At 35.0% G+C, this 19751-nt stretch overlaps 1 protein-coding gene across 7 annotated transcripts in view; it reads right to left on the bottom strand.

Moving 5' to 3' along the window:
- The window catches only part of LOC129746169 (receptor expression-enhancing protein 4-like), an 86903-nt gene that overhangs the window by 15115 nt on the left and 52037 nt on the right, over window positions 1-19751 (bottom strand). For 6 of the 7 annotated variants that reach the window (XM_055739694.1, XM_055739691.1, XM_055739692.1 and 3 more), the window contains 3 exons: window positions 18130-18243; window positions 8372-8631; window positions 8158-8278 (listed from right to left, as the gene is read on the bottom strand). In XM_055739694.1, coding sequence (XP_055595669.1) covers window positions 8158-8278; window positions 8372-8631; window positions 18130-18243 — 495 coding nt within the window. Of the gene's footprint in view, window positions 1-8157; window positions 8279-8371; window positions 8632-16834; window positions 17744-18129; window positions 18244-19751 lie in introns of those variants that run through there. The other variant, XM_055739695.1, reaches the window with a different exon arrangement.

Here is a 19751-nt window from a genome sequence, read left to right as displayed (position 1 = left end):
TGGTTTGATTCTAAACATTATAAGAAAATTAGCATGACATTTTCGATGTCGCAATAATTTCGTGTTCGCCCTCTACTCCACGAGAACTAGGCAATCAAAAATCAGAAACTCTATCTCTTTCCTAAATAATGAATTTTTAAACCGTGTCACATTGAATGACTTATTTTCAACGGTTTAGAAAATTAATTAGACCTTTAGGTTATCGAATCTATGTAAAACAGCGAACCAAAATACTGCTAAAGGTCTCCCTTTTTCCATACTTAAGTAAAAGCAAAACATTATTTAGTAGCTTAGCTTAGCTTGATTAACTACTCTTGCCCACATTAAATCATTAAACCCGAAATTCATGTATAAAAAAAATGAAGGTATGCATTACTTATACGAAAATCAAATTATGATAACAATCTCTTCGAGTCCCACGCATGAATGCCGAACAAAAATTGGTGTTTTGGCGAAACAAAAATTCTGGCATTCTTAATTCATGAAAAATTGGGTCTTTTTTACATTTTAATTGAGCAAAATCAAATAACTTTACTAATCTTATCATATTTTTTCAACCTTAACTTAGAAATCCAAAATTTATATTGACATCAAAAATCAAAATTTTGGAAACACATACAAAATTTAAAAAAAAATTATGAAATTTGTGAATATTCCCAAAATTCTGGATTCTGTGACTCAGATTCTGTGACGAAAATTTGCTCATAGTTCTATGAAATTACAGATTGTGATTTCGTGAACTTTGATTCCACGATCTCTAGCGAGGCTCAGTAGAACAAGTAACGCCAATGGTTGCTACTCCTTGATTACCGAGGCCATCAATTTTGTTCTGAGTTCAAATGAATGATTTTTAGGATTAGCAGCTCTATTACAATGCACAAAACCCATGTTTCTCCCTTTTAACGTCAATAACGGCGTCGGTCACGTTCTAGTAGTCAATGGCAAAACATTATCGAAAAGACTTTAAACAGATTACACTTTAAATGCCAAACTCTGTGAAGCCTGTTTGAATAAATATAAATATAATTGAAAAGGACGAATGCGCCAGATGTAAAGAAATCAGGTTATTAGCCGACTGTATAGTACGTTCAAAGACCTACATTTTGATTCTTAAAAGTTATCTGCAGGATATTTGGTTTTCAAGAAATAAAGAAAACAAAATAATATTTTTGTTTCGAGCCTATGGGCTGTTGAACTTCGACCTCTTTTTCCTCGAAACAGTGATGTGTTTATTATTCATTACCGAAATACCGATTTGTTCTCTTTTTCTATCCATTATATCTTGAAGGTAATTTTGGTTAAAAGCAAAAGCCTTCCGGAAATGGGTACGGGTAGTAATGAGCGCGTAATGACGAGGCTCGGACATTTGGACAAAGATCGTCAGGCCGAAGTATTAGGAAAGAAAGTATCAGGATTGATTTGTCAATCGTTGCACAGCTAAGCAAATGATTTTTGCTTTAATGCAGTGTTTTAATGATTTTACTGAATTCGCTCGATTTTTTTTCATCGAGTGTACTCATACATGCTTGGTCAATAAGATCCAAAAGTTCAAGTGTTCGAAAATAGTGACATCAAAATTCAAAAAATCATTAAAAGCGAAGAATGCCACAATGTGCTAAATTTCTGGCAAAAAAAAAAATTAAAAACATAAATTTTCCTAATAGTTGCACGGGAAAACTTGATGTCGTGGTCCGATTTTTTCCAATGGTTGCACATCTTCAAAACCTTCAAAGAGCTCAGCCACCATACACAGCAAAAAATTTCTATAAGTATACGGAATCTAAAACACGAGTGATCTATTTTTTCACAAGTGTAATTATAAAAAGATGTTATTTTCCACTCCTTTTGATGTAATTTTAGTCTTTTTTTCGAAAAGCGAATAAAAAAAATTGTTTAGGTATAATTTTACATTCCGTGATGTAAAAATATAGCGGCCAATGAAATTTATATCACGAGAAGTGTAAAATTATTTCTGTTTAATTTAAATTCAACGCCAATCGAGTCATTTTTCGGAAACCGAGTGTCTTCGTACCAAGACGAAGCTCCATCATCTCTATGGTAAAAGTGGTAGGTTTTTAAATTAAAAAACAAACGAATGATGTTATTGAAATTGATTATTTGTTTCTCGATTACAACGACGGCAGATTTTAAAGTGGTGGGGATCCGAAATTTGATTGCCAGGAGAGGAATTTGCCTGAACAATCCGAAGCATTTGTAAGCAAAAACCATCCTGACCCGACAGTGATATATGGATCCGGACCATGACAGTCCGGAACGGAATTTCCTTCGGTCCCCCAGTGACGCTGACCGGTTAGAATATCAGCAGAATGCCCCAGCCTGGCGGTGCTCGTGATGGTGGGTGTACTTTGTTTTTCTTCACTATGGAAGTTTTTTTTTAAATAAATGTTTATCAGTACATATTTAGTAAACTAGTGTAATTTTTCTTTTCAAAAGGCTCCTTATATCTCAATATTCCATGAAAATGCAAGTATCCCGGAAAAAATCTAAAATTTTACATCGCCGTTTATTTTTAAACGACAATAAGCTGTTCCCTTTCCGTGCATAACTTTTGGTCTAAATTTACACGCCCCAATGCATGTTATGATGTTGTAATTTTAGATTATAAACGATGTTCCGTTTTCGTGCATCGTTTTCAATCTAAAATTACACAAATTTTTCTTGCTGTGTATGGTCTAAGGTATTTGTTAAGGAAGCTTATAATGAGAACTTCATGTTCATAAGTTATTGTATTTGGAGCCGGCCCATTTTGAAAGGAGTGCAACTAATGCACAATGAGACATTTTGAACCCAAAATTCCAAAAATGTCGAAGCTGTCGGTTTGAGGGCCTGGAATAGACTTATTTTAGGTGAGTTTTTTTTTTTCAGAAATTCTAATTTGCCGTCGAATTTGAACAGAGCCATCTGAGTGGAGTGTTATTCTACCTCATTTACCCAGTATTGAGCTTTTTGCTTTATTGAAATTCCATAAAACGAACTTAAAGGTTCTTTAACATCTTCAAATTTTTAAAAGGGACTATAAACAGATTAAAAGATAAAAGGACGCGATCTATATTGCCTTTATATACCCCTATGAAGAAAATGTCATTTAATAAAACAATTGTGTTAGGTCTCACTTGGAAGTTGATCGATTTTTACGAAATGAATATTAATTTAAATCTTAAGAATGCACCGAATGTTTCAGATCGTCCAACTTTATTCTTAAGATATGCAGATTTGTTTTGTTGTTTTCTTCGAGTTTTTTCGGCAAAATTAAAACGAAATTACTTGTCAGTTGGTTCAAACGTTTCGAGCTACTTTTGGCGTTTCGTTCCTCCTCAGTGGATCTTTAAATTAAATTTATTAATTGTATAATTCCAATTTTACAAGAACTAATTATCTTACTTTATCTAGCGATCGTTGAACTGTTATTCGCTGTCGGTTGTTTATTTTTGATGTTATGTTTAAATTGATCTGTCAGTGTCTTGATCTTTGGTAAAATGGAGTTGTATGCTGATTTGAAATTAATTGGATTTTTTCTGTTTGTTAACAACGTCGTTGTCGCCCTATTTTTAATGCGAAACATTTCTACACAGATTCTGGTGATGTACTTCGAGACTTTTTTCCAAAATTTTGGTAATTTTAAAATAAAAAACATGACCGTACTCGATACTATGTTGTGCATATCCAGTTCCTCCTTTTTTTTGTTTTTAACATCGTTTACGTTAACATCGGAGGCTTCCATACAATTTTTATTGCAAAATTCGACAACTATTCGAGCAAATGGAGCCAGATTGGCTTGGGAGGATATTTGAATATGGGAAAAGGTTCTATGCTTGTTTGAAACTCCTCCAGATTAGTATTGGGAGGATAGGAAAAGGGGAGGGGACTCTACAAATTTCTACAATACTCGATAACTGATCAGTCGAAGGGAATCAAATTTGCCATGCGAGGATATTTGGGTGAACGAAATGCTCCCAAGATGGTTTGAAGCTCTTCTACCTTTCATTAGAGAAACATAATAGGGGAGGGGGCTACCATACAATTTTTTACATGACTAGTGTACTGCCCCTACTTTCATAACAGTCCCATATGCAAAAACGAGCAAGCGAGAAAATCAGCTGTTTCTGTTTTGGAAAACATCTTTAAATTCTGATCACAACTTTCAACATAAATGAAATTCGTTTAATGGTATGTGTTCTAGGTTGTCATAATAAATCATAAGACCTGAAATTTTCGAAATTGGGCCATTGGTAAGGTCGGGAGCTTAATTTTTATTTGTTATGGGGCTGTTATGCGGGTATATTCGAGACCTTTTCAAATCTACTCGCATAACAGTCCCATACAGAATATGTTTTGCTCACCAAGCTACTTTCTTAGACTTCAATTCGATCTTTTTTTATCTTCTAAATAAAGAATCAAAAAAAGGAACGAACTTTTGGAAAAATTTCGTTGTAAGTGGACTCTTATCATGATTTTTAGTTGAAATTTCTTACTTTCTTTTAAGCCTGCTTTCGAAAATTATTGTGCATAATTGGCATCAAGTGTGTTAAAACTTTTCGAAACTACTTAGAGCGATAAATCAATGATTATTTTACCGAAAGAAACATTGTAAAGTAGCTGTATCCGTGGTATTTCACATATGGGACTGTTATGCGGGTATATTTCATATGGGACAGTCACGAGTTGATATTTTTTTCGAAATTTCTAGAACAAAGTCTCTTTTTTTATTGTTTTATATTGAAATCTTATGTTCAAAATGACGAACTGTCAGGCTAGATGAAAAATGACGAGAATTCATATGGGACTGTTATGCGAGTAGGGGCAGTGTAATAATCGAACAATTGGAACTAAATTTGGCATGAGAGGATATTTGGATACGAAAAAGGCTCAATGGTTGTTTGAGACCCCTCCCTGATCCCAATAAACAAAAAGGAAGAGAAGAGCGGGCCACCACAGTTTTTTCAAATACGTCAAAAGTTAATCAGTCGAAGGGCACCGAATCTTGTATGGGATTGTATTTTGATACGAGTAATGTTTCTATAATTTTTTGGGACTCTTCCCTTCTCCCATAAAGTGAGATAGGAAAAGGAGACGGGAGCCTCATACATTTTAATTACATATCTTTAAAATTAGTCATACGAAAGAAACCAACTTTAGTAGGGGAGGGTTTTTGGGTTGGAGAAATGTTTCTATGCTTATTCGGGGACCCTCCAGTGGGGGGATGGATAGGGAAGAGGGGGCTTCTCATACATTTTTTGCCTAACTCGATATCATTTTAAACAACTGGGGTCAAGTATATGAAGTTCTTATTTAGGCTCCTCCTTTCTATTCAGGGGGTAGCTTGAAAAGGGGGTGGGGTGCATCCATACTTTTTTTAATACCTCGAGAAATAATCGAGTAAATTTTGCAAAGAAGGGATTCGGGTACGAGAAACGTTTTCTTGATTACTAAACAGGGGGATTCTCATATGTTATTTTCAATGACTTGGAAAGTGATCAAGCAAATAGATTCAAATTTGGCTTGGAAGAGAAATTTTATACCAGAAAAACATTAATTGACGCATAATTCAGGACCTATGAATAATAAATACAGAGTCTTAATTTGAGATACAAAATAATGAATATTTAAGTAAACAAAAATTAATCTCTTTTGTTAAATTTCCAGCAATTTTGGGAGGTGTAGCAAAGCACACCGGGTTAGCTAGAGTCATATAAAATATGATATTTTGCTAAACAGAAAATACTTCCAGTTGTGCACTTTTTGCTGTTTTGTTGATTATTTCTGTTTTATGTTCGTTTAGGCGCTCAGTATTGCACTGGTAGTGAACTGAGCGCGGAAGTTGGCAATTTCTGAGAATGTCCAATGTTGCTTGTGTCCTCACCAATACTATCGTGAATTCCGACAAGTCATGCTTCCCGATATCAACCAATTGTATGGGAGCGAAAACAAATATCAGCAGTAATCGATTTTTGACAGCTTGATGTTTACAGTTGGCACTGCCGATTTCACGTGAACAAACGATAGTTTAGTGCTCAACTCGATTTTGTTTGGTTCAGTACAACACTGAGCGAGTGGTGAAAACAAATACGGTAATATTTAGTCATTCGTCCGATTTGTCTGCTAAAGTTATCATACAAACTCAGAAATTTATTAAATCACGAAATGGGTGGGAAGGAGTGGTAGAATGAGGAAACTCACACTCTTGCTGCACACATATACAAGAGGTCTGTTGGGCACACATCAACGGTTTTTATATGCAGCAAAACCAAAATTTAGCTAAAATTTCGCATTTTGCGTGAATGTATGCGCATTTTTCCAAAAATAAATCATTTGGTATATTTTGGATCATCTGCTAAAAAGTGGACATAATTTAGTACAGGCATGTCAAACTGGCGGTTCACGGGCCGCATGCGCATGCGGCCCGCGTAGCCCCGTCTTAAATTATCACAAAATTCCCTACTACACAGAAGTAAGCTGGCTTTCCTGCCACAAAATATTAAAAAAAAAATTTTGCTACGAGAGGAAATAATATTATTTTTGGAAATGAAAGATTTTTAATGCGGCCCGCACACTTAAACGAGTTTGACATGCCTGATTTAGTAGATATTTAAAAGAAGATTAGTCCGGAAACAAGCAAATTTAAAAAAAAACCCCATCTATGTAAGGCACTAGGAACGGTTGCCCCAGATTCTTTGTAGGCAGACTCTGGTCTATCTTATGGAGTTTTCAATCAATTTCATCCTACTTAAAAGCTTCCGTCGTAAAATTTAGCAATAAACTGGTTTAGCAATATTTGGTCTGCCTCCACTGAAATTGATCGAATCCATCATAAAATCTTCATTTTTTTAGCGAACCTCACTCATAATCCGAAATTTATCTTACAAAAAAGAACACAAATATTCTGGCTTCCATATAATGTGCTGTACTACAGAAATCTTTCAATAGTTTTCTTGAATTACGCCAAAAAAATTACTTTCTTCCGTCGAGTCGTATTCATTTTACATGGAGCCGTCACTTTTGTTTGCCCAACGGCTTACTTATACTAATGCACTGTGCAAATGCCCTACTGCACTCATAAACCAGACTACTCCAATGATGAGCTTCCTTGTAGGTGGAATTATCGGTATAAGATTCTATGCCTGATCGGCATTAACAAGCTTTCTAATAACTGGCATTGTCCTCCCAGCGCAATCGCATTGCATATGTCTGAAAGAAACACAATAAAACATATCCCATATCCTATAACAAGGCGAAGCAGGACCCTATCTACGGCAAAAAACCACCAGCCGAGCTGTGCTTGTGAATGTTTCTAGTATCCCATTCTCCCCCCATTCCACTCATATTCTCATCCTTCTTCCATCAAAGACAAACAAGCAAGAAAAAAAACATCGGCCAAATGGCAGACGGCCTATCGGCGGTACTCGACGGTAATCGGCGGTGGCAGAAAGGCTATGATAATAAACTTCGTTTGTTAACTGACTTAGATGGTGCACTGGGTAAGATATGCCGTACTGGCAAGCCGAGTTCGATCTTCACTATATTTTATTTTTTAGGATGAATTATCCAATAGGATGAAAATCCCTTAGAATAGAATGTTTACTTTGTTTCGCTGCATGCATCATTTTGCTAGGGAGCTCGAGTATGTATACCAGTAATGCTTTCCACTTATATATTTTTTGGTAAAGTACACTTTTGAGCGAATTTTCGGCACAGATATATGCTCAATAGGCATTGGATTTTTGGAAATTCTCCTATGGGTGTGTTATTCATTTGAGCGATAACTCGAATCTTTATGAACATTAACTGTAGCCATTACTCTGAGCCTCAGGACATGCTTATTTGCAAGAATTTAGTTATTTTAGCCGTTTTGATAAAAACCAAATTTATTATTTCGTTTAAATTTTGCTCTGATCAGTGTGCTGATAGAACATTCTTCCGTATTTATTTTCATAAATAAAAGTCAGTTTAATTTGGCGTAGTTTCTCAAAAAATGCGAAAAACAGTTTGACAAGTTATTTACACATGGATATAGAAAATTCTTTTAAAACTTCATAAATTTTTAGCTGTATCTCGTTTAAAATTTCAATGGTGATCGTATCAAGTTAAAACACAGCATTGCCTACACTACATATAAGAAAAGAATGTAAAAAGACTCACCTCACGCGTTTTGGATTTCACCCTCGGTCGGGCCGCAGTATTACTCATCGAAGCCGTTCGACTCAATCCGGGCTCGGCACTTGAATATCCTGAACTGATATCGTCTGAGGAACGAATGTAGCTAAAATGAAGAAATTTGTTTTAATAATTTAGCTATTTCGTTAAAGGGATGAAGAATCTAAAAGGAGAGGGGGCAGGGTCTTGGAAAACCTACTTGTAGGGCGGCGGCGGTGGCTGGTGGTGGTGTGGTGTCCCCGCCAGTTCCACCTCGGGAAAGTACATGTCCATGTGGCGACCACCGGAAGAGGACCGGGCGCTCTTGGAACGCAACACCCGCTGGGATGGGCGCTGGGACGACGACGCTGAGGACATCATCAACTCCTCGATTTCCTCCTGGGTGCGGTGAGTGTCCGGTTCCGAGAGGTCGCTCAGGCTGTAGCTTTTGCGTAGCGTCTGCACCAAACCGCCTCCACCCTGCCACGCACCCACGCAACGGTCAGAATGGGCGGAGTAGACAGGCAGCCAGGCAGGCAGTGTGATGGGTGAGTGAGAGTGAGATACAGAAGGCGACAAAGAACCAAAGAGTTACACGGGTTGAGATCCACCGAATCCACAGTGGCAAGGGTTGGAAATCAACGGACGAGCAGCAGACAAAATGATTCGATCGATTTCGGACGAGGTAACAAAAGAAACAAAAATAAATAGAATTAAGCTCAGTAAATAACGGCTGCAGAAGCTATTCCTGTTTCTTGACTTCAAGGTTTTCTAAAAGGGTTTAATAGGCGATTGAGTTTTATACAAAGCTGAATAGCTGGCATTTGATCGGAAGAGTATGATAGAAAGTTGTGCGTGAAATAAATTATTGAAATGAAAACAATAAGTTAGTATGGGAAGAATAAAATAAATAACAAAATGAATACATACCAACAAATGGTGAAATAAGATCAGGAACACATCAAGTCAGGGTAACTTAAATTACAGTATGTGCAGGGCTTTCGAAACGATTTTGGTAGGCCAATTTCACATCAACTTAACAAGTTTTCAAATCCTTCAATCGAAAATAACCTAACAAACACTAAGTTTCTCATAAATTCCAGTTAAATTGGTATTTTTATTAATTTCATGAATAAAATAGTGTAAAACTGACAAAAGTAATCTAGATTTGAAAAATTAAGTACGCAATAGATTCACTAAACGCTGGTATTCATAATTAAACATTACATAGACAAACAACATGTTTTTCTCCAAAACGTTGCATAAAACAAAATACAGTACTTGTTCGTTAATCGGAAGCTGTGGGAACCGAAGGGTGCATCCGACTACCGGAAACGTCCGATTACCGAGGGTGTCTTGACAGAAACATTATTTTGGTCAAATTTTTTGTCTCAAAACACTATTTGGCATTATAATTGATGTGTTATTGAAGGTTGAGTAATAAGTAGTGAGAAAAACTGTATCGAAAGAGTTTTAAGAGCTGTATTAATCGATTAACGAACAGGAAAAATTCCGATTTATGAAATATTCTAAAAAAAACTTGAATTATAGCAATTATTTGGGTGGCCAGCGGGTATCCATTTTCAAATTCCCGGTTTTTACCCGGCTTTCCCGATTGAGATTTAATGGATTTCTCTGTTTCAAAATGCGAATGAATATGTATAACAGGTTTTTTCACCAAGAATGAAGTAATTTTTGAGCAAGTTGAACGTAAAAGTGTGAGTGGACTTAATTTTTTTGGTTTTATCTTGAAACTCAAAGGTTATTCATAATAATACGTAAAAAAAAAATAATTTTAGTTGTCCTAACCTTAACCGAGAATTGTTACTTTCTTTTCAGTCTTTCAGAAAATCTTCGCCTATTATAAGGGAAAATGTGTATTTTTAATATTTACATGAGATAAACTATAGTTTTGATAAAATTTCAAGTTGAAATACTGAATTTTTCTATAGAAATTTTGCTTCTGATTTCTGAAATTTGAAACATTATCATGCGCGATGAATTTCGTATTGAATGACCGATCTTTAAATCAACTCAATTTCAAGTTTGGATTCATTATTAAAATTTCATTTTTAATTTCAGACGCTTATTTTATTTTCGATTAAGAAATCAAGTTTTATTCTATAGCTTGGCTACTGATTGATATTCCAGTATTTTTTCTCAAAAAGTTTTTGAAACAGATCCCGATGAACCATATTCATGCTAAGCAATCTAAAAAAGCAAAAGGTTGTCATATTGAATACTGAATCATGTCTTTTATTGGATACCTATAAATTTTATTTTAGAATACGCTGAGTTCTTTATGTCTGAATAGATTTACCTGATTTCTGGTAAATATATCTTAATTTTTAGTCTGAATTTTCATCCCTATCATAAAAATTCAAGTTTTTTTTCGATTTTAAAATATAAAATCCTACTCCTACTGGTTTAATTGAAAAATGAATACAGCAATCACACATAAACTTGCTAGTTTGTTACATCTTCTGCCTTCTGTGCGTTAACTGATCAACCAAATAAATTGGTGGCATCTTGTTTTACTTTTTTGTTTCCGGCATTTTTCTGGCATGGGACAAAATGAGAAGAAAATATTTTCGAAACCAAACAGGGTAAGTACCGTTATGTTTTTTTGTTAGAAATTTGATGTTTGATTTTTAAACTTATGTTCTGATAGTTTCTGACAATAAGTAGTGTGTTAGCACATATAACACAAACAAAAAATTACATTTTTTAAACTATTTTATCAATGAAATGAAAACTTGAAGTATCTATTTTATTTTCGTAGTATCCTGTTATGTATGTATCATGATGATTGTTTTTGAATTTTGATAAAGGTACCGTAAGCTCAGTTGAAAACAGCTGAAATTAAGTAAAGTCACGTTATAAATTTCTTAAAGTTAAATTTATTAAAAAACAGCATTGGATTATAAAATCTTTGTAAAAATAGCTTTTCAGAAAACTAATTGACCGAATTAGGACGAATAACTGAATTCATATCTCTTTTTCAACGTTCTATTAATATTCAATTTCCGTCAAATTTGTTCGATATTTTGACGCAGACTCTTCAAAATAATTCCCTCAGTTTAAATGTGTTTGTTAGATTTCTATAAATTTTTCAAGTAGGGGAGAATGGGGATACTTGATCCTCTCTTCTTATTTTCATCATATCTTTTTGGGAAAATTTGGCATTTCATCGTCTTTTGCTTTTTATTTATTTTTTTATTTTAACTTTTTCAGACAGTGCCTAAATTCAAGTTTATATGTTCCAAAAATTAAAACGATACATGAACTCGTAGATGATCTAGAAGAATTTACGTGAGACTTAAAAAATTGTGATACTTTTTTAATTACAGGAGACTTGATCCTTTACTAAAGGAGACTAGATCCTTGATCCTTAATTCGAAAAGGCCGTTGGCTATTTTTCGCCATATTTGTTCTCAAATCACAGTTTGTAAGTGTCCGACAAAGAGAATTCTATAAGTTTGTCTGCTACGCTAGAATCATTGCATACTTTAAGGCGCAATGTTTCTAGTTTTTAGATAAATATAGTATTTTCAATTCTATTTGAAGATAATTACTGTATAAACTAGGATTATCAGATCTTCTGGAAAGGATCGATTCCCCAGATCGATTCAGCTGAATGGTTCCAGGATCGATCCACCTGAAAAATCGAAGCAAAAGGATCGAACTCTGCAAGATCGATCTTTTAAATTTTTGTTAAGAGTGCTGCATGAGGGCTGCTTTATGCTAAAGTAAATAGTGAAAAACTATAGGAAAGCTGGTACATTTCAACATCAAATGTATGAGCAATAAAAAATGTGTTTTCAAATTCAACTTAATTATATTCAACTTATCGTGACTTTGGTTGAATATATATAAAGCTTGCCAGATTACCCAGTTTTTTAGGGTTTGTCCGGATATTTAATACAAAATTAAGGAAAAATTCGGTCCGGTTCGGTTGCCCGGTTTCTTTGAAATAGTCCAGATTTATTTACTCTATTTGCCAAACCAAAAAAAGAACAATTGAGCATTTTTTGAGAAAGTTTTATAAAAAAAAACATGAAAGATTTTTTGGAAACCTTAAACACGATTTAACATCTGCTGATAAGTTTTGACGAACAAATTTTGAAGTTCTTTTTTTATTTTTGTTGAGTTATTCCTGGATTTTGACCAAATTTGCCCAGATATGGCCCGGATTTTCGGTTGACAATTTTGAAATCCAGTGCTCGGTTTTTGCCAGGTTTTAAGATAAAACAGCCCGGATTTCTCCAGCGGATACGAGCTGAAAAAGTTCTGGCAACCTTAGTGTATATGACATATCAAAAACAGAATAAATATTTGCATTTTTCCATACGACATACTTTCAAGTCTAAATTATAAGCAAGTTAGATAAGAATAAGTCTTAATGTTGTAATTTTACTGATCAAAACAATTCTATCATTTTAAGTTAGTTCATTTGCTCATGATAATGCTTATTTTGAAAAGCCTCCGGATTTTTATTTACGCTGGTGTTTTTAATACCATCAACTCAACAGGTCATGGCACAAAAGTATTTGGAAGGCTAAATTTCAATTCTTAGAGCATCCAAATTTTCAAGTATAGTTTTCATCAATAGTAGAAGCAATATTAAAATATTAATTTCAGGAATGTTAATATTCAAATTTGAATGCTTAATTTTTCAACAAATGATTTTTTTTTATTGTGGTCTCATTTAAATGCTGAACAGCCTTCTGCCGAGTTTCAACTATAAGACAAGGTTGCCGAAAAAATTCTGCGACGGTTTTCTGTGATGCTGTTATCATGAAATTTATAGAAAAAGTTAAGCAAATATTCACAAATTTAATAGTATTTTAATAACGTCATTGGAAAAATAAAATATACATACAAATGCAATAATATCTCATGAATAGATTAAACATATCAGGTTAATAGTGATATCAAAATAAATAATTTTAAAAGTATTTACAAAATGCAGAAATTCTATAACTTCTGTAAAAATTTGCAGTATTCTGCTATCTCTGACACAGATTCTGTGACGAAAATTTGGCAAAATTCTTGGAGATTTCAGATTATTCTGTGATTTCGGCTATGAGACTTGAAAGTATCGATAAGAAGTTGGATCTTGAGCTTAGTAAAATACTACAGAATATTGAAGCTTAATTCAAGGCTGAATAAGCTTTCAAGTGACCGTTCTATGGGACCTTCGATTACTTGAGTTTTTGATAAAAGTTCTGGTGTACCTCAAGAATATAGAGGTAAAACGCTACCTATTAGTAGGTCTCGATTTTATTGGCATGGAAACACCAATAACGAAGCAGTCTTTAGGATGGTACAAACCGATTTAAAAGGTTTTTCCACGGCTAAAGAATCGATTCAAAAAATCAGAAATTTGAGTTCAAAAGATCGATCTAGCAAAGATCGATCCAAGATCGACCAATCCTAGTATAAACATTAGTTATAAGAAATTTAATGATAACCAATGATCACAGTGTATTCAAAAGAAAAATATGACTTTTTTAACTCTAGGGATCAACTACTATACCCATGACATACATTTTGGAAAACTTCTCCTTAAAAAAAATTGAGAGTTTACTATTGCTTTTAAAATACGGCATTATGAAGATCATATTATACTCTAACGATTGAGATATTGGAATAAATATTTTTATCATAATTTTGTCGTGTGAGAAACATTTTGAAGTGGTAATAAAAGATTTTAAAATCACATTTTGTTAAATCTTTTAAACAAAGTTCAATAACTCTAAAAATAAAATGTTTAAAATTTGTTGAGATAGAAGCATTGTTGTAGCTCCTGATGCAGATTCGAACATCATTAATTCTGAATTAATGACCATAAAATAATTCTAGTTATAAGATAGATGTTAAGGTTAAATCTTAGGTTTCGAGATGTGGATGCAATCGAAAACATGTCTGATTTCAACGTATGAATTTACATCAGAACTAAAAAGTCGCAGCAATTCCATTTTTTTTTTTAATTTCCTGTTACCTATATCTTTATTCAGGTTTTAGTGGTATATTTTTCCAGATATTCGTAAAGAAAGTTCAGAACGGTACTTTTCTTTTAATTAATTAGCTCTATTAAAATTAACTACCAAGACATAACGTATTAAAACTTGCGAAAAGTTTATCTAATTTAAAAACTTTTTTTTACATTCACAGCAGTGCACAATATGCGTGAGCTAAGAAATAGTTTATGATCGAGAAATTTTTCTACGACGAATCTTTGCTCGACAAATGTAAAGGGTGATACGGTCAAAATTTGGTCAATATCAACTTGACGTATTTCTTTCAATTTTGCATTTAAAAAACCTGAACACCCCTCATTTTGAAGGTGTGTGTTTGAGTAGAATGTTACTCCTATTTTGATTTTGGAATTCACTCTTCAGTTGTCAAAATGCCGTCCAAGAAAGAAGAGCAGCGTATCATCCCGGAGGCTGTACACGACGATGCTGACGAAGTTTGACTGCGTGGTAATGGACGACGAAACCTACGTCAAAGCCGACTACAAGCAGCTTCCGGGACAGGAGTTTTATACGGCAAAAGGAAAGGGGAAAGGTAGCAGATATTTTAAAGCACATGAAACTGTCAAAGTTCGCGAAGAAATATTTGGTTTGGCAAGCTATCTGTACCTGTGGCTTGAAAAGCAGCATTTTCATAGCTTCCGGGACTGTTAACCAAGAAATTTACGTGAAAGAGTGTTTGAATAAACGTTTGCTGCCTTTCCTGAAGAAACACTGTTGTTCCGTACTGTTTTGGCAGGATTTGGCATCTTGCCATTACGGTAAAAAGGCCATGGAGTGGTACGCCGCCAACAACATGCAGGTGATTCCCAAGGACAAGAATCCTCCCAACACTCCAGAGCTCCGCCCTATTGAGAAATAATGGGCTATTGTCAAGCGGAACCTAAAGAAGACCAAAAAACTGCTAAGGGCGAGCTGTAGTTCTAGGCAAACTGGCTTTCTGCGGCGAAGAAGGTGGACAAGGTGGAAATCTGATGGCAGGGGTTAAGCGTAAGGCCCGGCAATTCGGATTTGGAAAGCGGAAGCCTAACTGAATATTTTTCCTAAATTTTATACTAATTAAACTTGAAAAAGAAAATTAATTTGATTTTTTAAATAAACGATTTCACCGATTTACACGCGTTTTCCCTTGACCAAATTTTGACCGTATCACCCTTTATGCGCTGAAATCAAAAATCTTTATTTTCAATTAAATTCCCGACTATTCCCGGCATTTTACTGATGAATATAATATCCCGACATTTTCCCGCTCTTGCTTCACAATCCTGAAATAAACGACCATGGATTGTAAAGTTTCAGTGAAAAAGTTTCGTCATGATGAAATGAAGAAATGTATGGGAAAAAATAACCCATAAATAATTTTCCCGGTTTTGATTTGAAATTCCAGTTTTTCCCGGTTTTTTCCGGTCGCATTTTCAATTCCCGGTTTTTTCCCGATTTTCCCGATTCGCTGGCCACCCTGTTTCAACAAAACATCCAATTATTGAGTAAAATTTGCTTTAGAATCGGCTCCCAAAAACGTCCGATAACCGAGCGTGTCCGATCAAAAAGCGTCCGATTAACGAGTGAGTACTGTAGTTGTGAATTGGATGGAATTATGGATTTCTGAGGATGGCTGAAATTCAGTAAGCCGAAACGTAAAAACAACCGTACTAGTAGTTTTGTCGTAAATCATCGAAAAATATCAATTCAAGAAGACCACAAGAAATTGCGGTGTTTAAAACCAAATAAGGTTTCTCAAAAGCAAAACAACAATTTATTCGTCATGTTGTTATGAAGATTGATGAACTTTTTTTTTTGTTTTTGTGAGGATGGCTGAAATTCAGAAAGCCGAAACGTAAAAAACAGCAGTTTCATTTTTCGTCGTGAATCACCGAAAAATATCAATTGAAGAAAACCACAAGAAAATGACATAAATAGATCTTGAACCTTAAAACCTTAAATTGATGGAAACATTTCATGAAATTGTCATCGAGCACTCAAGAGTAACCACAATAATTCTTAATAATCAAATCAAACAAACACAAATCGGCTAAAACAAAAAAGGATTTTATTGTTAACTGATTCTAGTCTAAAACATTCATTCATTCATCCTCATACATATTTGGACAGTTCGCGAAATGGGGGTTAACATAAACGGGCAAAAAAAATGTCATGATGTGCATTTTTTTCTCTACTTTGGCTGATTCTTGTTAAAATAAATGTGCGTGTGATTTTTTGTTTCCAATTTCAATTGTGCTTCATTGTGATGGCTGCTGATGGCTTTCATGTAGATTTTATGATGTTAAAGCACGCTCTAGTTAGAGGGATTCGCTACATGGCAGTTGTTGGTAGTTGCGCTGAATATATAATCGAAAAAGTCCTTTTTAAATAGTCTTTATTTTTTTTAGGTTCTAATGATAAATTTGTACGAATCAGCATTGTTACTTTTCGGTTTTTGGTAGATATCGAGGCTAGTGTTGTCACGTTTCTTAGCTACTAACACTTGGAGGTATTCTAAAGGATGGTGTTTTCATGATGGATTCGTTCCTAGTTTCTTTTACACAAAAACTGACAGTACAATACAATCTCTAAAAATGCCAAACTAATACGTAAGGTTATCCTGAACTGAAGCTTCATTGCTCAATGGAACGAGTATTCTGAAAAGTTTCAAGATGAAATTATTTTACTGTTTTGATGTTGATTTGGTTATTGTTAGCTCGATCAAAACGTTTACAAATAAACGAATAGAAATCTGAACCTATTTTCACATTCTGGCCAGACACGGGTACACAAATTGAGTAAAGAAACTTAAAAAAAAACCTAGCTTAAATTTGTTAGTTGCGCATGACACGTAAGTAACGAAGCTAATCAGTTCTTGGTATTTAAAAAATAAACTTGAGCACTTCAACTATTTTGGAGAAAAGTAAGAAACTTGTCCTGTCATGAATCTTGATTCCTTATTCCCCATCAACGTCCATCGAGTCCGAGTCCTTCCGGATTTTTTTACGACCTCGGGTAGTCGCAGCAGGTTTTGAGGTCACACCAGTAGTAGTTTTTCGAGCAGCGCGTGTATTACTGCTGGCGGTACTGCCACTACTACTACTGGCAGTGCTGCCAGCAGTAGTTCTCCGTTTGGTAACCACCCTAGATTTAACGGAACCATCGTCGGTTTCGACCGAGCTTTCCTTATCGAAATCGGCTGCCAGCGCAGAATCAATGGCGTCCGTCGCTAGTGACAATTGATTCTGCTCAATGGCGGCCTGAGCCTCGGCCAGCATCTGCTCTTCCTCTTCCGAATCGATTTCGTAAATTATACTATGGTTAGCAAGAGTGTTAGCGCGACCAGAGCTAGCGACCTTATTCAGGGCAGAATCGGCCGAATGCGAACGCCGAACTCTGGAGGATCCCCTCGAGGGACCATCGACCTGACTACCACTTCCTGAACCCTCCTCGGAATGATCCCGCAGGAACAGAGGGTGCCGCGAATCGCTACCGGCAGCAGCCGATACGAGTATGTTATCCGAATGGCTTTTGGGCATTAGACTCGGCAGTGCAGATGGATTGTTAAAAGCCTTCAAAAGCGAGCACAGGTGGATACAGTTACATGTGTTGGGAGTTTTTTGATTGAACATTTTGCCAATGGAAATGAAACGAAAAGAAAAACACACAAATCCAAAGATGTTAGGTTGACTTAAGTCTAATTTTGATTTCACTGCAAACTAAATCGGTATCTGACAATTGTGCTGCTCAGAATCAAGAAAAAAGTGGTTGTTGTACATATTTGAAAAATAAAACGAAACTCAAAAATTGAAATTAGTAAAAAAAAAATTAAGTTAAAAAAAAACTCAACGATTGATGAGCGTGATATGAGGTCAGATGAGTGATGATTTTGTTTCAGATAGAGGCGACAGGCAACAATTGCAGAACACAAGGAGAGATTTCAAGGGACAGAACATACCTTGATTGCTGTCTGCATAATCACGTTGGTGGCATAGTTGACACCCTTGGATCCGAGCTGAAGAACGGCTGTGTAGCCTTTCTCTTTGGCCTGATTGATGTAGTCATCGATTTCCTGCGAAAATTGAGAGTATTGATTAGTGAAAAAAAACGCAAAATATTTCATTGACATACATATGTGCATTAGACTGCCCCAAATGACCCGACTTTTGAAAAAGTTATACGCTGCAGGCTAAAATTGGTCCTGGGCCTAGTACAAGATCTCATGCCAAATTTGGGCCAGATCGGACCACGGGAAGGGGTCGCTCAACGAGCCTGAAGTTTGTATGGGATTTTGAGACATTTTGTTCGAGAGGAACATGAAAAACCAGTTTTTCGTCAATAACTTTTGTCTCCCTCGACCGATTTCTTTCAAAAACGGGTTTTCTTAAAGCCTAAATTATGACCAATATTTCATCCGAAGGTTGTATTTCAATTAAGGTTAAGATAAAAAAGTTATTAAGCTTCAAAAATTGGTTAACTTTTTTAAGGGTGATATTCATCACTTTTTTAATGAGGCGAATAAAGTCCGACCAGAACACTCAATGTGAAATGCATGCCGTTTCGTCAAATAATGACCGATTTTAACCATTGTTGTTGCGCTCGATTGCACTTTTTAATGTTTTTCAGATATTTGAATTTGGATGATATTCACTTGATAGTTCGGAAAGAAGTAAGGGCGGAAAAATGCTTGACAATTTAAATAAATTGCATAACCACAGGGGCTTAGGAACATGACTGGACGATTTGTGATGCCAATTAAAAGATAAATTTAAATTAAAAGATGTTTAGAGTGTTTTTATAACCAAAAATTATGAGATTGACACGTGAAGTTATTCAAAATCTTTTTTTTATTCATAAAGTCATTAACAAAGTTCAAATTATACACAACATCGTATCAATTGCTTCTTTTCGAAGCATGCACGGTAACAGAGTTTCAAATAAATTTCTTTGAAACGTAATGCGTATATTAAAAAAAAAAGAAATTTCAAACTTAAACATAATTCACTCTAAACCGAATGAAATACTTTGTTGAAATCAATTAACAATATTAACCTTCATTCTGTATCAAAAGAAAGCCAAAGCTAATATAATAAAAACGTGAGAAAAATATAAATGGACCTTTTTTCGAAAAATTATCATTTCATTGGCATCATAAAGCGTTGGTCCATGTGTTTTTCGATCTAAAAAAAATGTTGGCGGTTGGTTCTGAGAATAACAACAATTCTGAATAGATTTTTTGAGAAAAAAAAAGATTCTGAGTTAGGTAGAAAAGATGAAACATAAACCCCGCCCAAAGGCGGATATATGTACAATAGACTGCCCCAAATTTGTGTGGGAAATTTAAAACCTGTGCAACATTATGCGCTTTAGGTTAAAATTGATTCTAGTCCTAGTAAAAGATCTCATGCCAAATTTGGGACAGATCGAATTACGGCAAAGGGTCGCTCAACGAGACTGAAGTTTGTATGGCATTTTGAGACATTTTGCTCGGAAGAAACATGAAAAACCTGTTTTTCATCAATAACTTTGGTTTCCATTGGCCGATTTCTTTCAAAAACGGTTTTTCTTAAAGGATGGTAT

This window comes from Uranotaenia lowii, chromosome 2, assembly GCF_029784155.1.
Source record: "Uranotaenia lowii strain MFRU-FL chromosome 2, ASM2978415v1, whole genome shotgun sequence".
In the NCBI taxonomy this organism is placed as follows: domain Eukaryota; kingdom Metazoa; phylum Arthropoda; class Insecta; order Diptera; family Culicidae; genus Uranotaenia; species Uranotaenia lowii.
Note: the sequence above shows the minus strand (reverse complement) of the source record. Positions and strands in the feature narration are given on the sequence as shown.